Here is a 25,999-nt window from a genome sequence, read left to right on the forward strand (position 1 = left end):
TAATCTTCTGCAATTACATTTAAATTCCAGACAGGAGGAACCCGAACCACAAATTGCTGAGCCTTAGTGTCGCATGGTCCACCAAATATAAAAACTATATAAACTAAAACCACTACATTTAACAAACATACAAAATTATTAAAAATAAAAAAACAAAAACCAGAAAACAAACTAACATATAAAGCGCCAATAGCGCTGAGCAGGGGAACTCACCCCCTGCCTAGAGGGGGCAATTAACCATCCCGAACGGCCCATAAATAGGCATCTAACCATCTCAACCACCTTCACTTCTCCCAGCTAGAGCCGCATCGCAAGCACAAGCTAAAAAGAATAAACACCCCATAGAATGTCAATATGAACAAAAAAATACATTCTTTTATTTAAAAAAAGGGGAATAAATACCCCATCCATCCTTTGGTATGTCCTAACTTAGAAATTTAAAATGTACATCTTAACCACCACCAGACATAGTTTGAACCAAATTATCATCAAGAGGCAAAAAAAAGGAGGAAAAACAAAGCTCCAACCGGATTTCTTCCATTTCTTTTACAGAATGATAAATGTATACCCAAGCAACAATATGTATACATACTACCATTGTTTAAATTAGGTTAGTTTGTCCACAAAGTCTCTTGCCTTCTCCGATGTGTCAAAGAGATGCATGGATCCATCTAACGTGATCCAAAGCACGGCTGGGTATCTCAGGGAGTACTGAATCCCAAGCTCCTTCAATCTTCTCTTGACACCATCATACAATTTTCGTTTCTAGATCACCGCCACTGAAAAGTCCTGAAAAAACATGATCTTACACCCCTCGTAAATTAGGGCCTTTGGATACTTCCCCTGGAGTATGGAAGCCTCCATGACTCTCTCCTTATCCCGGTAATGATGGAACCACACCAGAAAAGGACGAGTGCATTGACCCAGACCCGACCTCCGTGCTGCGACCTGGTGAGCCCTTTCTATCTTCAATCCTCTCATGCCAGTCTCCAAGTCAAGGAATTTCAGAAGCCAATCTTCAATAAATTCCGCAGGCTGCTCACCTTCCTTACCCTCAGGCAGACCGATGATCCGAATGTTTTTTCTCCTGCCCCTGTTTTCAAGATCATCCACTTGGCCACGCAAATTACGAACCTGCGTCTTGAGGGCTTGGATCTCTTCCTTGAATGAACTGGCATCAGCTTCCACCACTGTGACCCTGTGCTCCACTTAATCCGTCCTCTTCTCTAGGTCTCCCAGCTGCTGCTCATGCTTAGAGAGACTAGAGCCAGCCTCTCTTCAATCTGTTTCCCCAACATCTCGGGAGATTTCGAGAGCTGGTTCACCAGGTCCTGGAGAGTAATCGACTCCGAGGCTGCTGCAGGCCCGGCCTCGGATGCTCCTCCTCCCTTTTTAGGCATTTCTGGACAGCTGAAAATACAGGTAAGTCAATTTTTAAATGTTTCTTGGGGCTCCACAATCTTTTCAACGCCCCAAGAAATCCTGATGACCTGGGTTGGGTGGGTTAAAGGACCGTCCTGCTCTTGCTGCGATGCAAAGCTCTGCAGTGTGATCTTCTCAGATCGCCGCCATCTTAGATCCCCATCTCCATAACTATCTTAATTCAATAAAGTTCTTACTTAAACACAAATCAATATCTAACAAAGAATTTCTGATGTTCCAAATTTAAAATCACTCCCTGCCCATCCCAAGCACAAAGCATACACTGCTTTTACCTGCTGCAAAAATATAAAGAAGCACCAAACATACAAATGTTATTGAAAATAAATTGGATAGTTCCCAAAGTTTTGTAAGTACAAGGATGAGCAACAACAATGCAATTAATGGAATACATTTCCACACTTAGCATATATTGACAGTTCCTAAACATCCTTAGTTCAACCAATGTTTCAAATGTCTCCTTTCTAGTGACATGCCTAAATTCAGAGATGCCCAAACTTCAGTTGTCATGAGCTATTCCAGAGTGTGCAAATATAGCCCTAATTGGGAAACAGCCGTAGACATTAATAAGCCCAGATACTACATTCTAATACCGTGCAAGAACTGTAAAAAACACTACATTGGACAAACAGGCAGGAAACTAGCCACCAGGATACATGAACACCAACTAGCCACAAAACGACATGACCCTCTCTCACTAGTATCCTTACATACAGATAAGGAAGGGCACCACTTCTTCTGGGACAATACATCCACCCTAGGATAAGCCAAACAGATACGCACGAGAATTCCTAGAAGTATGGCAGTCCTACCTGAACTCTATCAACAAACACATCAACTTGGACCCCATTTACCACCCGCTGAGAAAAAGAACAGGAAATGACACCACCATTGGAAATGACATCACCACCCCAAAGAAACCCAAACATATAAACAGAAAGCAGGAATCATCAGCAGTGCTTTGTCCGGAGGCCCACTGAAGGCATTACCTAGTAGGGTGACAAAACATCTGAAAATGAACCTTCCAGCTCAATGAGCAAACCTACATCCAGAACCTCAACCTGAGCTACAAATCTTCTCAAAATTCGTTAGATCCTTTCTAAACTTTATTGGCTGGTGAGATACTAAAAAGCAACTATTTTAAAATCCCCAAACCCACGGACATCAAACAGGGCAAACTAGCAGACAGGGATGCAAAAAGAATGGAGTTACATCGGCCTCAATGAGTGGAATGCCAGGGATCTGGTACCACATATCTCTTCAGCCTCAAACAGGAAAATATTGTTTTAATACCTGCTCAAAACAAATTCTCTGTCAAACTTGCTCAATTCTTCTTTTTCCTAATTCAGCACCTCTTCTCAGAGGTATCATTTACAATACAGTGGCAAAGCATCCTAAACTACGAATAATTCTCTGCTGTGGACGTGTAAGCTTTTTAGGACAGGATTTAAGCTGCTCAACTTTTAACATTGCCAGAATGAATGAAATCAGTCAGTGCTAGATTCACACTCAACCAGAGGTAAATGCAGCAAGCTTAATCTAGCCCCGGTCACAAATTTCAGATCACTGAACCAAAAAATTCTGATTTATTTCAAATAAATAAAGCTAAATGAGTTTCCACTCTAAGACAGAGAAGTTATAAGACCATAAGACATAGGAGTGGAAGGAAGGCCATTCGGCCCATCGAGTCCACTCCACCATTTAATCATGGCTGATAGGCATTTCATAACCATTTACCCGCATTCTCCCTGTAGCCCTTAATTCCTCGAGACAACAAGAATCTATCAATCTCTGCCTTGAAGACATTTAGCGTCCGGGCCTCCACTGCACTCTGCGGCAATGAATTCCACAAGCCCGCCACTCTCTGGCTGAAGAAATGTCTCCGCATTTCTGTTCTGAATTTAACCCCTCTAATTTTAAGGCTGTGTCCACGGGTCCTAGTCTCCCCGCCTAACGGAAATAATTTCCTAGCGTCCACCCTTTCCAAGCCATGTATTATCTTGTACGTCTCTATTAAGTCTCCCCTTAATCTTCTAAACTCCAATGAATACAATCCCAGGATCCTCAGCCGTTCCTCATATGTTAGACTAACCATTCCAGGGATCATCCGTGTGAATCTCCGCTGGACACGTTCCAGTGCCAGTATTTCCTTCCTGAGGTGTGGGGACCAAAACTGGACACAGTACTCCAAATGGGGCCTAACCAGAGCTTTATAAAGTCTCAGTAGCACATTGCTGCTTTTATATTCCAACCCTCTTGAGATAAGTGACAACATTGCATTTGCTTTCTTAATCACAGACTCAAACTGCATGTTGACCTTTAGAGAATCCTCGACTAGCACTCCCAGATCCCTTTGTACTTTGGCTTTACAAATTTTCTCACAGTTTAGAAAGGAGTCTGTGCTTTTATTCTTTTTGCCAAAGTGCAAGACCTTGCATTTGTTCACGTTGAATTCCATCAGCCATTTCCTGGACCACTCTCCCAAACTGTCTAGATCCTTCTGTAGCCTCCCCACTTCCTTAGTACTACCTGCCTGTCCACCTAACTTCGTATCATCTGCAAACTTCACGAGAATGCCCCCAGTCCATTCATCCACATCATTAATATATAACGCGAACAGCTGTGGCCCCAACACTGAACCCTGTGGGACACTGCTCGTCACCGGCTGCCATTCCGAAAAAGAACCTTTTATCCCAACTCTGTCTTCTGTCAGACAGCCAATCCTCAATCCATCCCAGTAGCTCACCTCGAACACCATGGGCCCTCACCTTGCTCAACAGCCTCCCGTGTGGCACCTTATCAAAGGCCTTTTGGAAGTCTAGATAGACCATATCCACTGAGTTTCCCTGGTCTAACCTACTTGTCACCTCTTCAAAGAATTCCAACAGGTTTGTCAGGCATGACCTCCCCTTACTAAATCCATGTTGACTTGTTCTAATCAGACTCTGCACTTCTAAGAATTTAGAAACCTCATCCTTAATATTGGATTCTAGAATTTTACCAACAACCGAGGTTAGGCTAATTGGCCTATAATTTTCCATCTTTTGTCTTGATCCTTTCATGAACAAGGGGGTTACAACAGCGATCTTCCAATCATACGGGACTTTCCCTGATTCCAGTGACTCTTGAAAGATCTCAACCAATGCCTCCACTATTTCCTCTGCCACCTCTCTCAGAACTCTAGGATGTATCCCATCGGGGCTAGGAGATTTATCAATTTTAAGACTTTTTAGCTTTTCTAGCACTCTCTCTTTTGTAATGGCAACCATACTCAACTCAGCCCCCTGACTCCCTTTAATTGTTGGGATATTACTCATGTCTTCCACTGTGAAAACTGACGCAAAGTACTTGTTAAGTTCTCCTGCTATTTCCTTATCTCCCATCACTAGGCTTCCAGCATCAGTTTGAAGTGGTCTAATGTCTACTTTTGCCTGTCGTTTGTTTCTTATGTATTGAAAGAAACTTGGGTATTGAGCAGCTATGCAAAAGGGTGGCCACAGGTTTGCATTAAAATGTTACAAGGAGATTCCTTTTATATAATATTATTCTTTAGCAAAACAGTTTACATGATAAATAAAAAGTCTTCATCTGTATCCAGTTGTACTAAGTATCTCAAATCCAAATGACTCCCTGCCAGGTTAACATGTGACCTGATGATTGAAACTGGACTTAACAGTAACTCCAAACCACAAGTGAAACGGTTTGGTTTTGTCCACATTCATGCATTCCATCTTGGAAAAAAGTGCTAAAAAATCAAGACCATAAACAATTTATTCTAATCTTTAAAATTACTCATTCATTTGTCAAATGTCACGAATCTGCACACTTGTATTTTAATTGGAATACAAAAAAGTCCATCATCCAGTTCTTAAAACAAAATAAAACTGTCATGAAATGAAATTTTGATTTCTCAGTCAAAATCATGAATAAACTCAGACTTAGTAGCTTGTCACCAGATAGCATTACAATGCTTGCTCAAATTCTTGTCAAAGCCCCAGATTGCTGCACAGTTTTAAATCACATTTTCTCTTCCACCAAAATATTAGCACAGCCAAGAATTGATTCACCTACTATTAAAAGTCTAACCAGTTTTTTGGATGTTGGGATTCAGTGTTTATAATTCAGTCATGATAAAGGTTACATTTTTCAACATGCTGCAAGATTCTGCAGTGTCTTTGACATTGGCACAAGGTACCAAAGATTTGAAGGCACCTTCCATTATACAACACTTTAATTTCTCACATTAGCATGATTTACAATTTTAAAAAAAATTAACCTCAATTGTGCTTCAACATAGCCCAAGGGTGTCAGTATTGTGAAGGTCTTCCCTCAACAAGACAAGATCCTCTGTATCAACTAAATCACACACTAATGGTCATAAAGATGACTGAGTCAATTGTCCATTTTGGGTGCAATTAGCAAACTGAACATAAAATGCACTCAAAATATGCATTGGCTAGATTACAATTCAAATGTGATAGAAATCATTGTCACAATCACAAAGTTTGCTAAAAATTAAAGTTCAACTTCTACACTTCTTTGGCTGATTCACCCCAATTGCACTGACATGACGAGCATGAAAGAATGAAAACTCTTACCTCAGTTTCATCAATGTGTAGCAGTAGATTAATTCCTGCCAGTCAGTTTTAAAAAATGAAGGCAGCCCCTCGGTCTAGTGAGACCATTTACTTGCTCATGCCTCCAGACAGAAAAATCAGAAACTTATGGACAGCTGCTTAATTTTAGATTCAGCAACAATATCTTGTGTGCTACAGTGCTTGCAGTAAAGTTATTGGTAACAGTGTCATTTAATAGAAGCTTTGCTTTCCCGTCTGGGCATTTCAAGATAATAAGCATTTTAGTCAGCAACAGCAAGTATGACGACGTCTAGTAACAAGGGACGTCTAGTAACAATTTGTTCATCCAAATTAGATCTCAGTGCTAACATGCTTTAAAAATGTTGTTTCAATGAAATAAACAAGGAGTTTCTTCTAAACCTAGACACTACAGATAATTAATGGCTTTAATGAAACCAGATACTGGTGCAATATTCTTCATATTTAGCAAAATGAAATCTTTACCTAGTCAATCATACGTCAAGTTATAAATTACAGATAACTCAACCCAGAATTAAAACCAAGTAGCTTTAACATGCGATCTTATGTTAATTTACAGCAACGTACTTGAACCTTTATATCTGCAACAGTATTTTAAAGCAGGTCAAATTAAAGTCCCATTAATGTTTTGAATGGGAATGTTATTTCAATGAACTGTTTCACTGATTTAATGACTTAAAGTCAGAGAATCAAACATATAAAATAGGAGAAGTAAACCATGTGGCTCTTCAAGTTCTACAAATTCACTAAGATCACAGCTGACCTGTTTCCACATTTCCATTCCATATCCCACATTCACAACCTTCGAATCCCAGCCTTTTTAGGCTGGGAATCTATCCATTTCTATCTTAAAAATGTAAATTGACACCATGTCCACTGCTTGCTGAGGCAGTCGTTCCAGAGTCATTCTAACCTTTGGATTAAAAAAAATTCTCATCTTTCTGAAAGGGTGAGTCTTAAACTGTATCAATTTTGTAAAGCTCCTTTGAATTAGCTCCAATGCATTTACATCTTTTCCTTAAATAAGGAGATCAAAACTGCACATAGTACTCAAGACGTGATCTCACCAATGCTCTTTTTGTTGAATAATATGTAATGAAGAACTGCATTTAGCCTTCATGGTTAAGTGCTGTACTTGTATACTAAACACCTAATGCTTCTGTATCTCTGAATTCTGCAGTCATTCTCCATCTTATTGATGCTCTGCTGTTTCATTTTGCCTGTCAAAGTGAACAACGTCACATTTTCCCCACATAATACTACCTGCTAGCTTTTGACCACTCACTCAACTTATACAACCATGAGAAAGCCAAGGCCTCAGAGGGTCCTCAAAGTATCACATGGATTTTAAAAATGGAAGTGCAACAATTTTTAAAAAAATAATTACATTAGTATTATAACAATTACTACTTTATGAAGAATTGATCACGGTAATATTTGAGAAAGATAAGCATACAATGTGTGTTAGAATCCAAAATGAACAAAACAAAGACTAACAATATACTGCATATTACAGAAACAATTCAAGCAGCAGTTGTGCAATACTGACTTGCATTTTGAAAAGCAGAACACGTGGTTATTTTTAAAGGAGTGATTTGCAAGCAGCATGCTTTTTGATTAACTAGTTTTGTATATACTCAGCAGCAAAAAATGAGCTGGTGTAGGTTTCAGACATTAATTTTGAGAAGCATCTCTGCTTTGTCAAGAAAAAAACAAAAACACTTCCCCAGTAGGGCCTGGATTATGAGATTTAGCAGTAAAAACTTACACATGGCTGGCAAAGTTAAGCTGTAGTTAGCAGCAGTGTGTTCTAAGATAAATGCAGTTTTGCTACTAAGTTTAAGAATACGTTTCTAAATTTAGGAAAGGAAATTTAGGAAATACTTCATTCACACCATTGGGACACAGAAATATAATTGATGCTGAGGAAAAATAATCCTGGTCTCCTAAGAATCTTACAACACCTGCAACAGTGCTTGCTAAACCTTTTTGCACTGTGACCCCATTTTAAGGCTTGAAAATTGTTGCAACTCCCTCAGTGAAAACTGGGAGTAAGAGCCTACTGGGGAAGAGGTACTATTGTTATAAACGCTGAAAAAGTTTCAGAGCAACTTCAAAATCTCAATTCACAACCTCCACTTTGGAAAACCTTGATCTATATATTTATAAAGCCGTGTATTTTAAATGATTATTTTTCAATTTGTCTCTTTTTTATTGCTGGAGGTTGAAGGGGATCAGTTAGTTTTAGACATTAGTAGTACAGACCAGTACACATGGCTGAGTTTGGATAGTGCAATTTGGATACCAGTAATGTGCAAAGCCAGGGGTTTTGGGGGGGGGGGGGGGGGGGAGGAGAGAAATTAAGTCAGATTTTAATCACTAAGTATCAATCTGCATTGGAATTATATGTATGGATACTCAGGAGTACAGAACTTCCAGAGTCGAACAGTCTGCTGTCACTCATTGTCTAGCTTCAGATACTTTGTCACAATGGCAGTGGCATTGTATCTTCAGAAGAGAAGGGGAAAAAAAACATGATTTTTTTAAAAGAAGGTTATGTTATAGCTAACTTAGTGACCATTGCAAAATGATGACTTTCTACTGGATTCACATCAGATATCTGCAATTAGGTTATTCAAATCACCAATGCGGAAGCAACAAAGCAAAATTTAATGCAAAACCCCTGTCAGTGTTTTGCTACTGCATTCTCTCACACCAGTTAAGGCCACTCAGGTGCTACTTACTGCTATCTGAGAGTCTAGATCTTTAATCACATCAGCTACTGCTGTAGGCCCAGATAATGAAGAGTTCATTGTGACATACTGCCTAAAAACAAACAGCAAGGATTAGGCCACATTTAGATTAACTGAATCTAGGACTGCAAATGCTTTTCAGAAGTGTCTTAACATAACAAATTAATATCCTAAAAATTACCACTACCGAGTAATATAAATGCAGGATTAATTCAAATACCAAGTTTGATAACTTCTAGAATTTGTATCAATAATTTACAGTGATTCTATAATGCAGATGGGATGAATCTTTTATTTGAAGCAAGTAAAATCTCCTTGGAGAGATGTGGCTTTCCAATCCTAAATCCTGCTACCAGATTTCCTATTTCTCTCAATGCTCTAGGAAGAGCAAATAAACATTTTATTGCAGCCAGACATTTTTAACGCATTAGAAACCAAACCAAATTAACTAATTGTTTACAACTTAATTTGGGTTTCCCTTTCCAGTAGATCACTAGCTAATGACTGGAGAGGCGTGGTTGAAGATAGGGTCAGGAAACCCCTCAATCAAATCGCTTACTGATATCTCCAGAAGAGTGGACGTTTCAGGCGTAAGCCCTTCATCAGGGATGTAATGCTGCCTGACCTGCTGTGCCTATCCAGCACCACACTTTCCAAGAGTTGCTGCAAGGTGCTGCTTTTAAACATAAGTGAGATTTTATAATTTGTGAACTCTGCCTCCTTTGATGTGAAAGAACCAAAAGGAAAATATCACAGAACTAAAGGACTTTGGAAACAAATGGAACCACTCATTGAATCTCGAGGGTTGGTGTCATTGAATCATTTTCTCAGTATTTTTTCTTTTCTCCATTAATAACACCAATGCTTCTTCATCTGTACCTATCTGTACGATGTTAGAAGAGGTTTTAGACATAGATTAGAGCTTTAACTATTTCAGATATATGTCAATAGTTCAGAGCTGTTGGAGTCTATTTACTGGTAATAAACAGTAATTCTTGTTAAGTGCAAAAACATTGTCTGTGTCTTGTGTTATCCTGAGTCTATCAGATCGGTAAGTTAGTGACTTTGCGTAGTTTGATACAATTTTTAAACTTGCGTCCTCTCTGGGGAAAGCAGAGCTTGATTTCCAGAACTTTCCCCCAGTTAGTTGTAACACTCCCCATGATCTAACACAAACTACCACCTGTTACTTTTGAAATATGTGCTCATTTAAACTTGAGCTAAGTGCCTGTCAGTTCCGAAAAGCAAAAAAAATGAAAGACTTGCACCTTTCAAAGCTACAGAACATTCTAAAACACTTCAGTCAATTAAGTACTTGTGAAGTACAGAAACTGCTGTAATGTAAGGAACAGCATCCAAATTCCAGCAAGATCCTGCAAATAACAACTTGACAGAGTTATAGAGATATACAGCACGGTAACAGGCTCTTCGGTCCAACTCATCCACACTGACCGGATATTCTAAATTAATCTAGTTCCCTTTGCCAGCATTTGTCTCATTCCTTTAAACCTTTCCTATTCACATACTCATCCAGGTGTCTTTTAAATGTTGTAATTGTACCAGCCTCCATCGTTTCCTCCGGCAGCTTATTCCATACATGCACCATCCTCTGCATGAAAAAGTTATCCCTTAGGTCCCTTTTAACTCTTTCCTTCTCACTTTAAACCTATGCTGTCTATTTTTGGATTCCTCCACCTCAGGGAAAATAGCTTGTCTATTTACCCTAGCTATGCCCCTCATGATTTTATAAGTCTGTATTAGGTCACCCTTCAGTCTCCGATGCTCCAGGGAAAACAGCCCCAACCTATTCAGCCTCTCCCTGTGGTTCAAACCCTCCAACACACTTGTAGTCATGATTTGGAGGTGATGGCGTTGTTCTGGGGTGTACAAAGTTAAAAAAAAATCACAACACCAGCTTATAGGTCCACAGGTTTATTTGGAAGCACTAGCTTTCAGAATGCTGCTCCTTCATCAACCACCTGGTATCCATATAAACCTGTGGGACTATAACCTGGTGTTGTGTGATTTTTAACTTTGAACATCCTTGTAAATCTTTTCTGAAACCTTTCAAGTTTCACAACATCCTTCCTATAGCAGGGAGACCAGAATTGAATGCAGTATTCCAAAAATTGCCTAAACAATGTCCTGTACAATCGCAACACAACCTCCAAATTCCTACAGTCAATGCTCTGACCTTGCAAGGCAAGCAAATCAAACACCTTCTTCACTAATCTATCCACTTGACTCTACTTTCGAGAAACTATGAACCTGCACTCCAATGTCTCTTTGTTCAGCAACACTCCCCAAGACCTTACCATTAGTGGGTGGCACGGTGGCACAGTGCTGCCTCACAGCACCAGAGACCCAGGTTCAATTCCCGCCTCAGGCGACTGACTGTGGAGTTTGCACCTTCTCCCCGTGTCTGCATGGGTTTCCTCCGGGGACTCCGGTTTCCTCCCACAGTCCAAACGTGTGCAGGTTAGGTGAATTGGCCATGCTAAATTGCCTGTAGTGTTAGGTCAAGGGGTAAACGTAGGGGAACGGGTCTGGGTGGGTTGCGCTTCGGTGGGTCAGTGTGGACTTGTTGGGCTGAAGGGCCTGTTTCCACACTGTAAGTTATCTAATCATTAAGTGTATAGGCCCTGGAAGAAAGTGAGGACTGCAGATGCTAGAGATTAGAGTCGAGAGTGTGGTGCTGGAAAAGCACAGCAGGTCAGACAGCATCCGAGCAGTAGAATCAACATTCGGGCAAGAGCCCGTAATCAGAAATGTATGGGTCCTGCCCTGATTTACCTTTCCAAAATGCAGCTCCTCACAGAGTCATAGGGATGTACAGCATGGAAACAGACCCTTCCGTCCAACCCGTCCATGCCGACCAGATATCCCGAACCCAATCTAGTCCCAGCTGCCAGCACCTGGCCCATATCCCTCCAAACCCTTCCTATTCATATACCCATCCAGTTGCCTCTTAAATGTTGCAATTATACTAGCCTCCACCAATTCCTCTGGCAGCTCATTCCATACACATGCCACCCTTTGCGTGAAAAAGTTGCCCTATAGGTCTCTTTTATATCTTTCCCCTCTCACCCTAAACCTATGCCCTCTAGTTCTGGACTCCCCCACCCCAGAGAAAAGCACCTCATAATTTTGTAAACCTCTATAAGGTCACCCCTCAGCTTCTGACGTTCCAAGGAAAACAGCCCTAGCTCAAATCCTCCAACCCTGGCAACATCCTTGTAAATCTTTTTCTGAACCCTTTCATGTTTCACAACATCTTTCTGATAGGAAGACGACAAGAACTGTAAGCAATATTCCAACAGTGGCCTAACCAATGTCCTGTAGAGCCACAACATGATTTCCCAACTCCTCTACTCAATACTCTGACCAATAAAGGAAAGTATACTAAACGCCTTCTTCACTATCCTAGCTACCTGTGACTCCACTTTCAAGGAGTTATGAACTTGCACTCAAAGGTCTCTTCGTTCAGCAACACTCCCGAGAACCTTATCATTAAGAATATAAGTCCTGCTCTGTTTTCCATCCCCAAAATGCAGCACCTCACATTTATCTAAATTATTCTCCACCTACTAATCCTCAGCCTTTTGGCCCATCTGAGCAAGATCACGTTGTACACTGAGGTAACTTTCTTCGCTGTCCACTGCACCTCCAAGTTTGGTGTCATCTTCAAACTTACTAACCATAACTATGATCGCATCCAAATCATTTATACAACTGGCCAAAAACAGTGGGCCCAACTTGGATCCTTGTGGCATACCACTGGTCACAGGCCTCCAGTCTGAAAAGCAGCCCTCTACCACCACTGTCTTCTAATTTCAAGCCAGTTCTGTATCAAAATAGCTAGTGCTCCTACTATTCTGTATGATCTAACCTTGCTAGCCAGTCTACCATACAGAACCTTGTCGAACGCCTTACTGAAGTCCATATCGATCACGTCCACCACTCTGTCCTCATCAATCTCTTTGTTACTTCGTCAAAAAACTCAATCAAGTTCGTGAGACACGATTTCCCATGCACAAAGCCGTAGCGACTATCCCTAATCAGTCCGTGCCTTTCCAAATACATGTAAATCCTGGCCCTCAGGATTCCCTCCAACAAATTGCCCACCATAGATGTCAGGCTCACTGGTCTATGGTTCCCCAGCTTTTCCTCACCACCACATTAGCCAATGTCCAGTCTTCCAGCATCTTGCCTGTGGCTATCAATGATCCAAATTTCTCAGCAAGGTGTCCAGCAATCACTTCCCTCGCTTCCCACAAAATTCTCAGGTACACCTGATCAGGTCCTAGGAATTTATCCACCTTTATGAGTTTTACAACATCCAGTACCACCTCCTCTGCAAATGGACATTTTTCAACATGTTGCTATTTATTTCCTTACATTCTCTATCTTGCATATCCTTCTGCACAGTAAACATTGATGCAAAACACTCATTTAGTATCTCCCCTATCTCTTGCTGTTCTAACATAGGCATTCTTGCTGATCTTTAAGGGGCCTTATTTTTTTGCTAGTTACCCTTTTGTCCTATTTAACTGTAGATTCCCTACGGATTCTCCTTAACCCTATTTGCCAAAGCTATCTCAGGGTAGGTAGATTGGCCATGGTAAATTGTCCATAGTATCTAGAGATGCACAGGCTAGATGGGTTAGCCCTGGGAAATACAGGGTGACAGGGATAGGATAGGGTAGGTGAGTTTGGGTGGGTCACTCTTTGGAGAGTTGGTATGTACTCTATGAGCCAAATGCCTATTTCTACATTGTAGGGATTCTATGACCTATGCCTCCTTCTTGCCCTCCTAATTTCCCTCTTAAGTATACTCCTACTGCCTCTATACTATCCTAGGGAATCACTTGACCTCTGCTGTCTATACCGACGTATGCTTTCCTCTTAGTCTTGATCAAAACCTCAATTTCTCTAGTCATCCAGCATTCCCTACATCTACCAGCCTTGCTCTTCATCCTAACAGGAATATACCGTCTGTGGATTCATTACCTCATTTCTGAAGACTTCCCAATTTCCAGCCATCGCTTTACCTGCAAGCACCCGTCCCCAATCAACTTTTGAAAGTTCTTGCCCGACATCAAAATTAGTCTTCCTCCAACTTTGAACCTCAACTTTTAGATCTGGTCTATCCTTTTCCATCACTATTTTAAGACTAATAGAATAATGATCGCTGGCCCCAAAGTACTCCCCTACTGACATCTCAGTCACCTGCCCTACCTTATTTCCCAAGAGGAGGTCAAGTTTTGCACCTTCTCTAGGAGGTTCATCCACATACTCAATCAGAAAATTTTCTTGTACACACAAATTCCTCTCCATGGAGAAAGTGAGGACTGCAGATGCTGAAGATCAGAGCTTAAAAATGTGTTGCTGGAAAAGCGCAGCAGGTCAGGCAGAACAGGAGAATCGACGTTTCGGGCATAAGGCCTTCTTCAGGGCAAATTCCTCTCCATCCAAGCCCTAATACTACGGCAGTCTCAGTTTATGTTTGGAAAGTTAAAATTCCCTACCATTACCACCCTGTTATTCTTACAGATAACTGAGATGTCCTTACAAATTAGTTTCTCAACTATTTGGGGGTCTATAGCACAATCCAGTAAAGGATTTCTTATTTCTCAGTTCCACCCAAATATCTTCCCTGGACATATTCCCAGGAATATCCTCCCTAAGTACAGCTGTATCGCAGTCCTTGATCAAAAATGCCACTCCCTCTCCACTCATGTCCATCTTTCAATCCTTCCTATAGCATCTATACCCTGGAACATAAAGCTACCAGTCCTGTCCATCGCTGAGCCACGTCTCCGTAATTGCTATCCCAGTTCCCAGTAATGCCCTGAGTTCATCTGCCCTGTTAGACCTGCATCGAAATGAATGCAGTTTAACTTATCAGTCCTACTTCGTTCTCTGCTTTGCTCTTGCCTGCCATGTCTGTTTGACTTGTTCATTTTCCCAAAAATAATAATCAGACTGATCTCTTTCCTCATTATCATCCCCACTCTTACTTGTTGAAATGCTCTCAAGCAGCTCTAGCAAATCTCCCAGCAGTATATTACAACCCTTCCAATTCAGGTGCAATCTGTCTTTCTTATAAAGGTCACTTATACTCCAGAAGAGATTCCAATGATCCAAACATGTGAATCCTTCTCTTCTGCACCAGCTCCTCAGCCACACATGTTTAAGACAGAGCAGATAATTTGGTTTTCAGATTTTGGGTAAGAGATAAATACCGTTGAAGACACTGGGGATCATTCCCCCATTCTTCCTTGAAAGCATATCAATAGACCTTCAACATTCAGCTGAGAAAGCAGTCAAGACCTGGGTTCAAATCTCCTCCACCTCCAACAATGCAGCATTGATATGTCAATCTAAGTTCTGCTTAAGATTCTGGAGTGGGATATGAGCTCACAACTCTGTGATTCGAAGTGTTCTACCCACTGAAGTCTTTACAAAAGGGGATTTTACACAAGTTACATCATTCCCACCAGGCCATTGTCTAATAAAGGAAATAGTTTATGTATTCAATTATTCAGATATTTGAAATTTATTGAGGTCACAAGTCAACATTTCATTTGGTAAAACAGAACTAGAATATTCTTGAGAAGAGTATGCAGCTGAAGAAACACAAGAATGCTAAATGTCAAACGATCAGAACAATTTATACTACAACAGAAAAGTCGCTGACTGCTTTGCATGTGGATTTTGATTTACCGACATTACCATGAAGAAACGTGCTGGGAAATACAGCCCCAGGGTAACTCTCACAAGGGACGGGTTTGAAAAGATTCATTTCTCATGGACAGATAGTCTATGCATCTAGATGCAAGATTCCAGAGTTAATACTAGAGCCAGGAGAGTTCTGACCTGACTGACTAAAGCATTGCTGCCATTTTAAACGCTTTGGACTGAAAGTTTACAACTGTGGGTCAATTGGAGCAGACTTGAAGGGACAACCTTGGCAAAAATAAGAGGGGAGGCCTAAGTAATCTCAGCTCTTATAAGAATCTTTGAAATATTTCTCAGAACAAGAGGCTGATCGTCCAACTTCTAATAAGTATCTCTGATCTGAACTACTGAGTATGCAAATCAAATGGGAGTAGAAAGAAATTTAAGTAGTTTGGTTTAAGCTGTAAGTATTTTTGCTCACTGTATTTTTAACATTATTTTAAATAGACCATAAGGCATAGGAGTGGAAGCAAGGCTATTCGGCCCATGGAGTCCACTCCGCCAGTTAATCATGGCTGATGGGTGTTTCAATTCCACTTACCCACATTCGCTGCGTAGCCCTTAATTCCTTGCGAGATCAAAGTTAAAAATCACACCACACCAGGTTATAGTCCAACAGGATGAATTGGAAGCACACCAACTTTCGGAGCGCCACTCCTTCATCAGGACTATAACCTGGTGTTGTGAGATTTTTAACCTTGTACACCCCAGTCCAACACAGGCATCTCCAAATCATGACTATTTGCGAGATCAAGAATTTATCAATCTCTGCCTTGAAGACACCCAATGCCCTGACCTCCCCTGCACTGCGTGGCAATAAATTCCACAGGCCCATCACTTTCTGGCTGAAGAAATATCTCATTTCCGTTCTAAATTGACCCCCACTAATTTTAAGGCTATGCCCACAGGTCCTAGTCTCCCCACCTAACAGAAAGAACTTCCCAGCGTTCACCCTTTCTAAGCCATGCATTATCTTGTAGTCCATTATATTAACAACATGCAGTTTCCAGTATTTATGCTCAAGTTTGATGGTCAAACTCATGTTTTAAACCATTATTTAAATATCTTAGTTTTTGTTGTAAAATCAACAAAACAACTTACTAGTTTTTACCAGGATCATAAAGAATGAAAAAACAAAGTCCTGTAGTTACATAGTGCCCTTCATGATTACTGCGCATCTCAAAATGCTTTTCACTGTTGTAGATGGCGAGGACAAAAAGATTAGAAAATAATCCCTTCCATTGTTAACGATACTTCTAAAAACCACGAGTTTTTTTACAGAGATTTTAATTTGCATATAGAAATCTCAAATTATAGATTTCATATAATAATAATTCTTCTAACAATCAAATCCATTCTTCTTTAATGGACTTGGACATATATTACTGTAGCTTTGGTATCGCTGGATCAAATTCTGGAACTCCCTTCTTAATGGTATTGTAGGTCTGCCTGTAGTAGATTCAGTGCAGCAGTTCAAGAAGGCAGCTCACCATCACTTTCTAGGAACAAGCAATAAATTATAGCTAGCCCGCAATACCCACATTCCAGGTGTGAACATTGTTCTTTGAAAAATAGGAATTATTTAACTCCCAATACACCCAGCCAAGAAAAAGGGGACTTTAAGGAAAAACACACAGGATACTCAAACTATAGAATACCAGCTTTATGTGACTCGTGTACACTTAAATGTTTACTCAGTGGGAAATCATCAAGTCTTTTCCAATTAAATCTTATTAAACAATGAGGCATACAAATTTCATACTGTTGCATCTCTTCAAAAAGTATTTGAGAATGTAAGTAAATAAGAGAGTTAAAAGTGTAATTAGGGAGTTGAAAATGTGAAATGTTAAAACATAATTGTTTTGCAATTGCCCATAAAAGATTTGAACAATTTACCATAATGGATTATGTTGTAAAACAGATAATAATGCATTAGAAAATAGAATGAAGAAATGAAACCTGCATCCCACAGGACATTAGATACTAATAGTCAGTCATGTATTTTAATGTCACTGGCCGAGGCATCTAGAACCTTGAACTGCTCTGGGAACATGGGCCCAATATCACCATGGTAGATGGCTAAATTTGAGTTTAATTTTTTTTAAAATCTGCAATTAAAAGCTAGTTATTGATTGCTATTAAAACCCACCTTGTTTATTAATGCCTTTTAGGGAGGGAAATCAGTTAACCTCATCTGATCTGGCCCACATGTGACTCCAGACTTCAAAAAAAAAGATAGACCACCTGGCATTAACCTAGGCATCAGAAACAACATTTTAAAAATCAACAGGGCTGTTTGCCAAAGTCCTCCTTACCAACATTTGGGGGCTTGTGCTCAAGTTAGTAGAGCTGTCACACAATAGGCCAATAACAGTCTGACAGTAACCTGCATACTTAAGATGGAAATCAGGAAGCCAAAAGGGTACATGACATAGCTTTGGCAAATAGAATTAAGGAGAATCTAAAAGGTTTTTACAAATACATTAAGGACAAAGGGTATGCCCCTTTGTTGACATAAGTAGGGAAGATGTATTGGGTAGGCTAGAGGTTAAGGTGGACAAATCCCCAGGACCGGATGGTTGCCGAGGGAGGTGAGAGAGGAAATAGCTGGTGCCCTGACATATCTTTGTGGCATCCTTAAATACAGGTGAGGTGCAGGAGGACTGGAGGGTTGCTTATGTTGTCCCCCTGTACAAGAAGGGTAGTAGGGATATTCCGGATAACTACCGACCAGTGAGCCTGACGTCGGTGATGGAAAGTTGCTGGAAAAGGTACTGAGGGATAAGATCTATTTATATTTAGAAAAGAATGGGCTTATCAGTGATAGGCAACATGGTTTTGTGCAGGGGAGATTGTGCCTTACCAACTTAGGAGAGTTCTCTAAGGAAGTGACCAAGTTGATAGATGAAGGAAGGGCTGTTGATGTCATATACATGGACTTTGGTAAGGCCTTTGATAAGGTTCCCCACGGTAGACTATTGGAGAAAGTGAAGTCATATGGTGTGCAGGGTGTTCTAGCTAGGTGGATAAAGAACTGGTTGAGCAACAGGAGACAGTAGTAGTTGAAGGGAGTTTCTCAAAATGGAGAAAGGTGACCAGTGGTGTTCCACAGGGGTCAGTGTTGGGGTCACTGTTGTTTGTAATATACACAAATGACCTGGACATGGGCACTGTTGGTATGATCAGCAAGTTTGTAGATGACATGAAGATTAGTGGAGTAGCAGGAAGCATAAGGGACTGTCAGAGAATACAGGAAGATATAGATAGACTGGAGAGTCTATGAAGAAAAGTTGAGTAGGTTAGGTTTATTTTCATTAAAAAAAAGGAGATTGAGGGGGTACCTGATTGAGATTTATAAAATCATGAAGGGTATAGACAGGGTGGATGGAGACAAGCTTTTTCCCAGGGTGAAGGATTCAATAACGAGAGGTCACACTTTCAAGGTGAGAGGTGGAAAGTTTAAGGGGGATACATGCGGCAAGTACTTCACACAGAGGGTGGGCGGCATCTGGAACGCGTTGCCAGCAGAGGTGGTAGAGGCAGGTACGGTAGATTCATTTAAGATGCTTCTGGATAAACTATTGAGTAGGTGGGGAGTAGAGGGATACAGATGCTTAGGAATTGACCGACAGGTTTAGACAGTACATTTGGATTGGCTCAGTCTTGAAGGGCTGTAAATTTTCTTTGTTCTTGGTAACTAGAGAGAGAATAGGGCCCCTCAAAGATCAGCAAGGGGGTCTTTGTGTGGAGCCGCAGAAAATGGGGGGGGGGGGGTACTAAATAAGTATTTTGCATCAGTATTTACTGTGGAATAGGATTTGGAAGATACAGACTCTAGAGAAATAGATGGTGACACCTTGAAAAATGTCCATATTACAAGAGGAAGTGTTGGATGTCTTGAAATGCATAAAGGTGGATAAATCCCCAGGACCTGATCAGGTGTACCCTACTACTTCGTGGGAAGCAAGGGAAGAGATTGCTGGGCCCCTTGCTGAGATATTCGTATCATCGGTAGTCACAGGCGAGGTGCAGGAAGACTGGAGGTTGGCTAACGTGGTGCCACTGTTTAAGAAGGGCAGTAAAGACAAGCCAGAGAACTATAGACTGGTGAGCCTGACCTCGGTGGTGGGCACGTTGTTGGAGGGAATCGTGAGGGATGGGATGTAAATGTATTTGGAAAGGCAAGGACTGATTAGGGATAGTCAACATGGCTTTGTGTGCAGGAAATCATGTCTCACAAACTTGATTGAGTTTTTTGAAGTAGTAACAGAGGATTGATGAAGGCAGAGCAGTAGATGTGAACTTCAGTAAGGCGTTTGACAAGGTTCCCCTTGGGAGACTGGTTAGCAAGGTTAGGTCTCACGAAATACAAGGAAAACTAGCCATTTGGACAAAACTGGCTCAAAGGTAGAAGACAGAGGGTGGTGGTGGAGGGTTGTTTTTCAGACTGGAGGCCTGTGACCAGTGGAGTGCCACAAGGATCAGTGCTGGGTCCTCTACTTTTTGTCATTTACATAAGTGATTCGAATGCGAGCATGAGAGGTACAGTTAGTAAGCTTGCAGATGATACCAAAATTGGAGATGCAGTGGAAAGTGAAGAGGGTTACCTCAGGTTACAACAGGATCTTGACCAGATGGGCCAATGGGCTGAGAAGTGGCAGATGGTGATTAATTCAGATAAATGCGAGGTGCTGCATTTTGGGAAAGCAAATCAGAGCAGGACTTATACACTTAATGGTAACATCCTAGGGAGTGTTGCTGAACAAAGAGACCTTGGAGTTCAAAGTTTGGGAGAAGATTTGTAGCTCGGGTGCTTGTTGTTGTGGTTCTGTTCGCCGAGCTGGGAATTTGTGTTACAAACATTTCGTCCCCTGTCTAGGTGACATCCTCAGTGCTTGGGAGCCTCCTGTGAAGCGCTTCTGTGATGTTTCCTCTGGCAGAGACAAGCCACTATAAATGCCAGAGGAAACATCACAGAAGCGCTTCACAGGAGGCTCCCAAGCACTGAGGATGTCACCTAGACAGGGGACGAAACGTTTGCAACACAAATTCCCAGCTCGGCGAACAGAACCACAACAGACCTTGGAGTGCAGGTTCATAACTCCGTGAAAGTGGAGTCGCAGGTAGATAGGATAGTGAAGGCGCATTTGGTATACTTTCTTTTATTGGTCAGAGTATTGAGTACAGGAGTTGGGAGGTCATGTTGTGGCTGTACAGGACATTGGTGAGGCCACTGTTGGAATATTGCGTGCAATTTTGGTCTCCTTCCTATCGGATAGATGTTGTGAAACTTGAAAGGGTTCAGAAAAGATTTATAAGGATGTTGCCAGGATTGGAGGATTTGAGCTATAAAGAGAGGCTGAACAGGCTGGGGCTGTTTTCCCTGGAGCGTCTGAGGTTGAGGGGTGACCTTATAGAGGTTTACAAAATTATGAGGGGCATGGATAGGGTAAATAGACAAAGTATTTTCCCTGGGGTCAGGGAGTCCAGAACTAGAGGGCACAGGTTTAGAGTGAGAGGGGAAAGATATAAAAGAGACCTAAGGGGCAACATTTTCGCACAGAGGGTGATACGTGTATGGAATGAGCTGCCAGAGGAAATGGTGGAGGCTGGTACAATTGTAACATTTAAGAGGCATTTGGATGGGTATATAAATAGGAGGGTATGGACCAGGTGCTGGCAGGTGGGACTAGATTGGGTTGGGATATCTGGTTGGCATGGACAGGTTGGACCAAAGGGTCTGTTTCCGTGCTGTACATCTCTATGATTCTAATTAATTCATGCCTTATAGACAACGCTCCAGACAACACTATCAACATCTTTCAGAGCTCATGTCCACATGCAGCAAGACATGAACAACATTCAAGCCTGGGCTGATAAGTGGCAAACAAAATTTGTGCCACACTAGTGCAGACAATGACCTTCTCCAAAAAGACAGAATCTAAATATTGCCCCTTGACAGTCCAAGTAATTACCACGGCAGAGTCTTCCATCATCATCATCCTGAAACAGCCACATAAATACTGTGACTACAAGTGCAAATCAGAAGCTAAGAATTCTATAGTGATGACTCACCTCTTGCCTCCCCACTGTTGTCCACGATCTAAAAGGCACAAGTAATAAGTATGATTGAATACTCTGCACTAGCCTGGATTAGTGCAGCTCCAACAACACTTAAGGAACCATCTAGTACGAAACAGCCTTTTGATCCACCATCTTCAACATTCCCTCCTTTCACCACTTATGCACAGTAACAGCGGTGTGTACAATCTGCACGATGCACTGTTGTAACAAAACGAGGTTGCTCTGACAGTTCCTTCCAGACAGATGCCCTCTAACACCTTGAATGACGAGGGCAACAGATACATGGGAACACCATTACTGCAAACTCCCCTCCAAACCACGCACATCCTGCTTTGGAACTAAATTGCTGGTCATTCACTGTCGCTAAGTCAAAATCCTCAAACTCCCTTATTAAGAGAACTGTCAGCATCCCCATATCCAAAGGACTGGGGTGGTTCAAGGTGGCAGTTCAATATCACCTTCTCAATAGCAATTCAGATTGGGGAATAAATGCTGGCTTAGCCAATGACATTCGTTCCCCATGAACAAGTAAGAAAGATAAAACTTGTTAATACTCTACTCCTGACCACTACAAAAATTCAGCAAAGCAGATCTCGTCATTAATTTCTTTAACCTAGGGGTGAATCAAGTGTTTTCCTGTGGGGAGGTCTACTAATAATTATCCATCACCATTTGAAGTCCAGATTATGAGATCATATAACAATTTTAAGAATTATAAATTTAACTTCATGACATTTTAGCAGGAAACATTAACAAAACCATACTGAAGACTTGACCAAACAATAAGAAGTGCAAAAATAAATTGATATGTTGCAGAAAACACAAAAAGTTTGCAATTACACTATTCAAGTGAGAAACTGTTAGGGAGGACTGAAACAGCTGCAGCACATTTTAGAAAAGAGAAGGATAAAAGATGACCTAATAAAGACTTTCACAACTATGAAGGGTTTGATGAAGTATACATGGAGATGGTGTTACCATTTGTGAACTGTTTAGAACTAGGGGCCATTAACACAAGATAACCATGAATAAATCCGAAGAAGAATTCAGGAGAAATCTGTTCAATCTGACATTGACTACAAACTGGAAGTTATACCGTATGAAGTGGTCAAGGTGATTACCAGAGATGCAGTTCAGGGGTACATGCAGCAAGTAAGGAATGTGAAGACACATTGACAGGGTTAAATGAAGTTGAGCAAGAGGATGACCATGTGGCATTAAAACTTCAGTAGAGTGGACGGGTCCTTAACTTGAGCCAAGTATGGCTCAAGTCCCACCTGTTCCACAGGTGTCACAACATGTCTAAAAAGGTTGATTAAAATTAACTGGACAAGTTGAGTTGAAGTAGATTATGTGCAGGAATATCTGTTGCCAATAATGAAAGAACATTCTTCAGCTAAGTTTTTTTAAAAAATAAGTGACAAACCAAAATTTTAATGCGCTGCACACTAAGGCTGAAGTGAAATATTTGCTGTAGAATGGGGTATTTGAAATACTGGAATCTGAAGAGAACGAAGAATTAATAAGCAACGTATGTAAACATTTCTCTGCATTGAGAGAAAGGTCAACATGGACAGCAATGGAAATATTGCAACCTATAATGTTTGGTGTAAAATAATATAAAATTGAAGCAGGCTATTCAACTCTTCAGGCATCACAATTATTTAGACCTTGACACCATTCCACACAAGCCCCACATCCCTTAATCTCCTGTGGATTCAAATAAAAATCTCATTCTACTTTGAATAAACTCCAGAACTCCATGGGCTGAAATGATTCACAAACTATTGCCCCTGTTCTAGTAGCAGCAGGCAGCACAGCACATTTAAAATTTCTATTCAAAAATTTCTTTTTTTGTTTTATGTGCAAATACGCCAAGGTACAAAGGAATCAGAACATTATCAAAGCTATTTATGCCATTACTCAATAATCACATTATGGAGGAGGCAGGAATTGTCACACAAGATCTAATCTGAAAAGGCTGAATTGTTCACTTAACCATGGAGTTCAAGATGGTATTTTATAATTGTTTGAGTATTCAACATTTGCTTATTTTTAATTGTGCATGTGTGTACATTAATGTGAGAGTGAGAGTCTATGCAAGAGTGAATGTGGTGGGGGCCGTGAGAGAGACAGAGAGAGAGAGACACAGAATGTGTGCGCATCAGTGAAGGGACGGTGCAGACTCTGCTTCTCTCTCCCTTTGGGCCTGTGAGAGAGTGGTTAAGAGTCATTGATGTATACGCACAGAAATACACCCTTTGGTCAAACTTGTCTATGCCAGCCAGATATCCTAAATTAATCTCATCCCACTTGCCAGCATTTAGTCCACATCCTTCTAAACCCTTTCTATTCATATACCCATTCAGATGCCTTTTAAATGTTGTAATTATGCCAGCCTCCACCACTTCCTCTAGCAGCTCATTCCAGACACACACCATGCTCAATGTGAAAAAAAATTGCCCCTTTGGTCCCTTTTACATTGTTTCCCCCTCACCTCAAACCTATGCGATCTAATTTGGATGCCCTGACCCTAAGAAAAGGACCTTCACTATTCACCCTACCCACACCCTTCATGATTTTATAAATCATGCAGCTATGTAAGAGTAGAGTGCATAACCAAGAGCAATGCAAACTCAGGTATTCTCTCTCTCTCTCTGGGCCTGTGTGTACATGTCTGAGAGTGAGTGTGTTAGTAAAAGATTGTGAGAACATGGAGTGAGTTAAGCAAGTGTAAACGGGGCGGTTCAGACTGCACTTCTCTCTCTGAAGAGGAGTCACTGGACTCAGAATCATAATGTATCATGGAAACAGGCCCTTTGACCCAAACCAGTCTATGATGACCATGATGCCCACTCAGCTAGTTCCAATTGCCTGTATTTGGTCCATATCCCTCTAAACCCTTCCCATCCATGTACCAAACTAACTGCTTTCTCCCTAAAGATGCTGCTACATCTGCTGGGTTTCTCCAGCAAGTTGTTTTAGTGTGTCTCTTCTCTGTCTCTGGGCTTCAATGAGTCTGTTAGAGTGTGTGCAAATATAAGAAACCAGGGATAGTACAGACCTACTTCAGGCCTCTGTACACAACAGAGACATAGGAAGAGTCTAAGATAACCAGAATGAATGCAAGGACAGTGTGGATCCTACTTTTCTCTCCATCCCTCTCTAAGCCACTGAGTGAGTCTATGACAGACTCTGACAGTGAGAGACCAGGGACAATGCAGGACCCTGCTTCCCAGAGTGTCTGTGGATGAGACCAGGGGGCTATTTAGACCCACTTCTCTCTCTCTCTGAGCCTTTATATATGTACCGGTCTGAAACAGGATGTCTGACAGCAAGTGTCTCTATGAGAGACAGAGTCCATGAATTAGAGTAAGTGCAGGGGTTATGTGAACTCCACTTCTCTCTCTGGGCCAGAGAGTTTGACCAGGCAGGGTCTCCTCTCTCTCCAGTGAGCTTGTGTGTCTGCAAGAGACCAGAAGCATTGCAGATCCTACTTCCCACTGCCTACCCCCTTCAAGACCTGTATGAAAGAGATCAGGGACGCCTTGGTGTCTTTCACTTCCCCTGAGCCAGTGTGTCTGCCTGTGAGAGCAGGTACAGTCCTGACCCATTTCTTTCTGTCCCCTTTTCAGCCTCAGTGAGAGAGCAGAGTCTCTGATGTCCCCCTCTCAGGGTCTGTGAGTGAGGGAGGGGGTTGGGGGGGGGGAAGCGGGGAGTATCCGTCTCTCTCCCTCTCTGTTCCTTCCCTACCAACTCGGCGCCTCTGATTCTCTGTCAGAGAGTGTGTGTGTGTCAGGGCCTGCTCAGGCCGCACTGTAGGAGTCTCTACACAAACCGGGTGTAGGTGTAAGTGTCCCCCCCACCCTCCCCACTCGGTGAGCCCAGCGGGCCGGTCACTGGATCTCTCACTGTCTCACTCACCCAGGCAGGCCAGGCAGCCGCGCCGCCTCAGCACCGGCGCCCTCCGAGCCGCGCCCCCACCATAACGAACACTCGGCTGTGGCCGCTCATTGTGAACCCGGAAACAGTCAGCCCTGACCCCTGACCCCTCACCTCACCTACTGGCACAGGCACAACACAGAAATACCATCAACAAACTTTTAAAACAAAACCCGTGCAGAGATTGATGAATTATTCACAGGGAGATTTCGACGTTCCGATGTTTTTATTTTTTTGTTGGCGCTCATGAGGAAATGCGCACGCGTACGACGTCTGGAGTACTCGCGAGCAAGCTGCTAGGCGGCAGTTACCAGGGGCTGTTGCTAGGTCGCAGTTGTTAAGGTCAGTTACTAGGTCGCAGTTGTTAAGGTCAGTTACTAGGGGCTGTTGCTAGGTAGCAGTTACCAAGGACAGTTACTAGGG

General features: G+C 41.7%; 1 protein-coding gene across 4 annotated transcripts in view; it reads right to left on the minus strand.

Moving 5' to 3' along the window:
* The window catches only part of taf12 (TAF12 RNA polymerase II, TATA box binding protein (TBP)-associated factor), a 44,748-nt gene extending 19,075 nt beyond the window's left edge, over positions 1–25,673 (minus strand). For 2 of the 4 annotated variants that reach the window (XM_072547994.1, XM_072547992.1), the window contains exons 1-2: positions 25,559–25,664; positions 8,801–8,882 (exon numbers count right to left, since the gene is read on the minus strand). In XM_072547994.1, coding sequence (XP_072404095.1) covers positions 8,801–8,869 — 69 coding nt within the window. In that variant the 5' untranslated portion in view covers positions 8,870–8,882; positions 25,559–25,664. Of the gene's footprint in view, positions 1–8,800; positions 8,883–25,558 lie in introns of all 4 variants that reach the window. The other 2 variants (XM_072547993.1, XM_072547995.1) reach the window with 2 other exon arrangements.
* Between the last annotated feature and the right edge of the window lie 326 nt (positions 25,674–25,999).

The sequence above is a fragment of the Chiloscyllium punctatum genome, chromosome 27, assembly GCF_047496795.1.
Source record: "Chiloscyllium punctatum isolate Juve2018m chromosome 27, sChiPun1.3, whole genome shotgun sequence".
In the NCBI taxonomy this organism is placed as follows: Eukaryota; Metazoa; Chordata; class Chondrichthyes; order Orectolobiformes; family Hemiscylliidae; genus Chiloscyllium; species Chiloscyllium punctatum.